General features: G+C 55.8%; 1 protein-coding gene across 1 annotated transcript; it reads right to left on the minus strand.

Moving 5' to 3' along the window:
* Window positions 1-293: 293 nt before the first annotated feature.
* Window positions 294-1,985, minus strand: LOC119317487. The gene is made up of 4 exons (XM_037591959.1): window positions 1,744-1,985; window positions 1,426-1,632; window positions 1,105-1,320; window positions 294-1,014 (listed from the first exon to the last, which is right to left on the minus strand). The coding sequence occupies exons 1-4, from the start codon at window positions 1,792-1,794 to the stop codon at window positions 751-753; spliced, it is 738 nt and encodes a 245-aa protein (XP_037447856.1). The 5' UTR covers window positions 1,795-1,985; the 3' UTR covers window positions 294-750.
* Window positions 1,986-5,876: the final 3,891 nt, after the last annotated feature.

Below are 5,876 nucleotides of genomic sequence, written 5' to 3' on the forward strand. Positions count from 1 at the left end.
CAGAAGCTACCGCACGGGCTTTTCCACGCGCGCGAACGGGCCAAACACGTGCCGACCTCCCCCCGTCAGCTAAATGCACACCGCTTCTATTGACCTCAGACGGCGGCCGGGACGTCACCGGGTAACCGTATCGCCGGCCATGTCGAGCATCTCCTGCGGCCGGCAGCCGCATTGATGGGGGGCTGGCTCTGCGCCGAGTGTCAGAGGACTGGCTCGAGTGAGTGAATGACGAGCCACTCAGCCAGATCAATGCCTGGCTCTGCGGCATTGGGAACACCAAAACATGGCCGAGCTGAGCAGCATTCTTAGTAGTATTTTTTATTACTGTACATGGCCCGTGCCGCGCACACACATGAACACCACGCTGGCCTCCTGCTCCACACACTACGGTTCCCTACGGTGATACATTTATCTATCATCTATGCACATTTACGATCTAGTGCCGTAACCATATGGGGGCAAGGAGTTTACTACAGTACATTGCAAAACTTAGTCGTCGTCATGGAGTTGCAAGTTACTTACTTACAGTCTAACGCTACTGTTTTACCGGTGGTAACTAGCTAGTATAACTGAACTGCAACAAACTGAAAGTCACACGCTATAGTAGTAGGAGTATGTGGTTGCTGCTCGTGCCCCTCCACGGCGGCCCGGGGCTCGCCGTTCAGGGCGCGCAGCCATTACCTTCTTGGCTATGTCACGTGTACAGCACGCTAGAGTGTTGATCAGGGCCGGGCAGGCATGTGTGCTGTCTTAGTACTCCACGATGAGGCTGCCGAACGGCGACCGGTGCGGGATGCCCTTGCGGCGCTTGTTGCCGGCGCGGTAGCTGCTGGAGGTGGCCGGCGGGGTCGACGGCGAGAAGCTCTGCACCACGCTGCTCTTGTCGCTGCTGCCGCCGCTTGTGCTCGTGCACGAGTGCTCCGAGTCCGACCGCGCATCCTTGACCGCCGCTCTCTTCTTCTTCTTGCCGCCGTGCTTCTTCCTCGGCCGGTGGCCGCCGGACGTGCCTACAATCTGTGGGGCAGAAGATGCCGTGCTGGTTACCAGCTTGCAATGCGCCAGGCCATGGCCGAAGCTTGGATTGTAAGGAGGACATATGCATACTTTGCATCCGAGGGAGCAGAAGCGGAAGGAGTCGAGGAGGCTGCGCTCGCAGACCTCGCAGGTGTTGGTGACCCCCTTGCCCGGCCTCGGCTGCGGGCGCTCGTTGAGGAACACCACGCGCGCGCTGTTGATGATGTACGTCTGCACGCCGGTGATGTCCAGCACCCTCTGTATCTCCGACGCCCGGATCACGTCGTGGTACGACGACCTCCGAATCTGCTCCCGTGCCACGCATCAGTCAAGACCAACATGAATCGATCGAACAGGGGAGGAAGAGGATACAGGAGGACGCCGGCATTGGAGAATGGTCTACTGACTGACCTGGATGGCGTGGTGGTCGCGGTGGTGGGCGAGGCAGAGCGAGCAGAGCGCGCCGTTGACGCAGTCGAGGCAGTACATGTTGCACTCGCTCTTGTGCGCGTCGGCGTGCGCCCGGCATTGCACGAAGAAGCTCGTCGCCAGCAGCGGCTTCAGCCACGGCGGCCACCGCTGGTTCTCCGCCTCCTCGTCCTCGCACCCCGCTCCTCCCTGCTCGCCCAACATTGCAGTTTCAATCCGGCACCGCCATTAGGATCAGTCGAGAACCAAGAAACATTGCTGGAGATAATCATCAAGAAATCAATCAGCTAACAAGATTACCGTGGCGCCGCCGCTCTTGAGCGCGAGAGGGGACGCGTGGTCTATTGCCATCTTGCGCCGGGGAAACGAGAAGGAAGAATGTGGATGCGGGAGAGCAGGGGAGGGAAGAAATGCTTTGCAAGAAAGCGGCTCGCCGGCACAGGAGCGCGAAGGCTTTGTAGGCCGAGGTGGAGGAAAAGTAGCGCGGCGCTTGTGGCTTGTGGAAAGTGGTGGAAAAAATGGGAGGAGGAAGACTCGGCGGGTACTTTGACAGTGAGCTCTCGGGCCGTTCTTATCGACTCGTCGCGGGCCCGGGCCGAGTCGCGACCCGGCAAGCACACGTAGTATGACCGACCGGTCGAATCGCAAATTGCAAATCATATATAGTACTCCTTCCGTTCCCAGTTACTTGTCTTGAATTTGTGTAGATACAAATGTATCTAGACACATTTTAGTGCTAGATACCTCCGTATCTAGACAAATCAAAGACAAATAATTCGGAACGGAAGGAGTACAAACAAGCTATGAAATCCCAGCAAAGAGGTGCATTTTTGTTTCTGAACCTGTCGGCGTCACGGTCCCGGTTCGGGCTGCCTCGCGTGATACGGCGGGAAATTGTGATCGATCCTCTCTAAACAGGGAGGGCACACTTATTTTGCGAGTGCTAAGCAAAGGTACACAATCGCTTTTTCAAGACGTGGTACTACGTCCATTGCCACTGCACTAGTAAGGCCAATTCCACCGCGCGACCCATCTTGTCTGAGTGCGTCTATTTGGAGTAAAACGGACGAATAGCATGGTCCAACGCACGGTTTTAAACGAACAAATATCCGGATTCCGTGTGTTTTCGATTCATCCCCGATCTAAATTTGTGCTCGGTTTAGGATGAAACAGACGCGCGTAGACGGCCACGACGCACGCCCTTGTCCCTCCGTGGCCCGCCTGTCGGGGACACTAGCAGTCCCTCCGCTATCGCTTCCACCCTCTCTCCCCGCCCCGCCCCGTTGTCGGCGTCGCTGCTATCCTCCGGCCGCCTCCTCACCGCGCAGCCCCCCGGCCGTCCATACGAGATCACGTCTCGACATGGCCGCCACAATGCCTGCGCTTTCGCCGTAGTTTTAGCCGTCGATGGGAGGAGGTTTGGCCGTCGCCGTCTTTGCCGATGGACACGACCGCCGGCGACGTACCACCCCTGCGGCCAGTAGCTCCAGAGCGGCCAGTAGCCGGCCGGCAACCACCCCTGCTGCGTCGAGCTGATCATTGCGGCCTCTTCGCCACCACGCCCGCAAGGTGTTCGCCATTTTGCCTACAAAGGTATGAACAGTGGAGACGAGTTTTTCTTCCATCACTTCCTTTGTTCGTCGGACGATTCGTCGTCGGGTGATGAAGATCTTGTGGTGGCTGCACTGGTCGTTCACGACCACATTCAACGGCAGCTTCCTCGGTACAGGGGGTCAGTCCCTGGCCGTGCTCCCAACCTGAACCGCAACAGGGAGAGAGGCCACGCCCTGCTCTATGCCGATTACTTTTCCAACACTCCGCTTTTCAAGCGGGATAAATTCCGTCGCCGTTTTCGAATGGCAAGGCATGTGTTCGATCGTATCCGAGAGGGAGTGGTTGCTCATGACCCATACTTCGAATGCAAGACGGATGCCCTTGGCAAGCTTCGATTCTCCTCTTACCAGAAATGCACCGCGGCCATCCGCATGCTTGCATATGGAATTTCAGGCGATCTGGTGGATGAGTATGTGCGTATGAGTGAGACAACATGTCTGATGTCAATGTACAAGCTCTGTCAGGCTGTGATCGAGGTGTTTGGCCCAGAGTACTTGAGGCAGCCAACTACCGCTGATACTGAGAGATTCTTGGCGATCAACGCAGCTAGAGGCTTTCCAGGCATGCTTGGCAGCATAGATTGTATGCACTGGGAGTGAAAGAACTGTTCATTTGCTTGGCAGGGCCAGTACAAGGGGCATGTCAAGGCGTGCACTGTCATATTAGAAGCGGTGGCTTCGCAGGATCTTTGGATATGACATCCTTTCTTTGACATGGCAGGTTCTCACAATGATATCAACGTGCTGCATCGTTCTTCAGTCTTCGCAAGGCTTGCAGAAGGCCACTCCCCATCTGTCAACTTTGAGATCAACGACCACCAGTACAACAAGGGATACTATCTAGCTGATGGTATATATCCTCAGTGGTCAACTTTTGTGAAGACAATTTCGAAACCCCAAGGTGAGAAAAAAAAGAGATTTGCCCAAATGCAAGAGAGTGCTAGAAAGGATGTGGAACGTGCTTTTGGTGTGCTTCAATCCCGACGGGGTATCGTTCGAAACCCTGCACTGTCATGGGATGAAACGAAGCTTTGGGAGGCTTTTTTAGAAAAGAAGGATGACCCCCGGCCTCTGCATCTGGGAGATGCATACGACCACTTTATTGATTATTCTCAAGGACCTTACAAAGTATTACAAACAATATACCTGAATCCACCATCTTGGCAACATATGCCACTACTCCTATCCATATGATGAAGGGATGCTAGCTGGGCCATTACCCAAACCACTCACCTAAGCCTAACACATAAAGCCGGAAGCCCCAGCCGAGCCACATACCGGGTCTCGGGCACAATCCGGTCAGACACACTCGTGTGTCGTCGCCACCATCTTCCACAGGTTCGTCTTCAGATCATATTGAGGCTTCTACCTTGTCTGGCCACTCTGCCATCGATGTCACCATGACGCCAGACAGTTACCTCCTCCTGCGCGAGTCCATCTCCGTGCATCGGACGCCGAGCCTCCACATCGCCATGTCGCGCGATCTCCACCACCATCAATGTGTGAAATGAAGTACCGCTCCACCATCCCCCTAACCATCACTTGCTCCAAAACGATGCCCCCAGGAGGGAAAGCGATAAAACGCCATCATCGTCCGATCCGAAAGACCCAGATCTAGGGTTTTCCCCGGAGCATCCTGAGCCTGATGACGCAGACTGCAACGACGATGCCTCGGCAAGGGAACGACATCTAAGACGCCATCATCGTCTGCCATGACCGTAGTTGGCGCGATTTTCATCGGCAGTTGCTCCACCAGACGTGCGCCACCGACGTCGCTGGTCCCTTCAACCGGAGTAAACTCCAAAACGATGCCCTAAAGAGGGACTACGACGCAAAATCACCGTCATGGCTCGATCCCAAGGAGATCTAGGGTTTCCCCCGTAGATACCCGTGCTGTCAAGGATCAGACAAGGGTAGAATCCCGGCGGATCTGCCTAGCTGCCGACGAGTCGCACCCGCCATCGTGCCGACGGTAGACCAGCGATCAAGGCCCACGCTTGGGCATAGATCCGGCCGCGCCGCCGCGAACCGATCCGGTCACACCGCCGCCGTCCCTAGCGACCGTGACGCACCAGATCGCGAGGCCTCCTGCCGCGGGGGAGCGAAGTCGCCGAGGCGCCGCCACCACCCGCCGTGGCATCCGGCCTGCCGCCACGCTCCGGCCCGGAGGCGCCGGCCCGCGCCAGCCCCACGCAAGCGAGAGGGCCTGAGTCCCCGCCGCCGCCGGCGACGACCAGGCTTCGCCTGGCCGCGCCCTTGGGCGGCGGCGAGGGAGGAGGAGGAGGAAGAGTGGGGGAGGGCCGGCCGACGGGATCTGGGGGCCTCCCGGCCGCCCACGCGGGGGCGACTCGAGAAGGGAGAGGGGACTCGGGAGGAGCAATGAGCCGAATAGTAGAAGCTTTTCACAACGAAGCTTTGGGATGTGATGACTGCTTGTGTGATCATGCACAATATGATCGTCGAGGACGAGCGTGATGAGAGTATTTTCGACTAAGGATTTGATTATCAAGGTGAAAATATTGAGCCACTGCACCAAGACCCGGCCACATTTTAACAATTTGTCCAATTCCACCGTGAGCTGCGTGATTGCACACTCATTTGAATTTTCAAAATGACTTGGTTGAGCACGTTTGGGATCACATTGGCAACCAATAAATGTATTGGTTCATTTTATGTTCAGTCGAGACAATTTCGATTTGGTTGTAAAACTATTTTATTATAGACAAATTCAATTGGGTTGTAAAACTATTTTAATTTTTAGACAAATATTTGGATGTGCAAACTTGTTTTGATGAAAATATGGGCATTTTTTGCCCTGAC

The sequence above is a fragment of the Triticum dicoccoides genome, chromosome 6A (assembly GCF_002162155.2).
Source record: "Triticum dicoccoides isolate Atlit2015 ecotype Zavitan chromosome 6A, WEW_v2.0, whole genome shotgun sequence".
In the NCBI taxonomy this organism is placed as follows: domain Eukaryota; kingdom Viridiplantae; phylum Streptophyta; class Magnoliopsida; order Poales; family Poaceae; genus Triticum; species Triticum dicoccoides.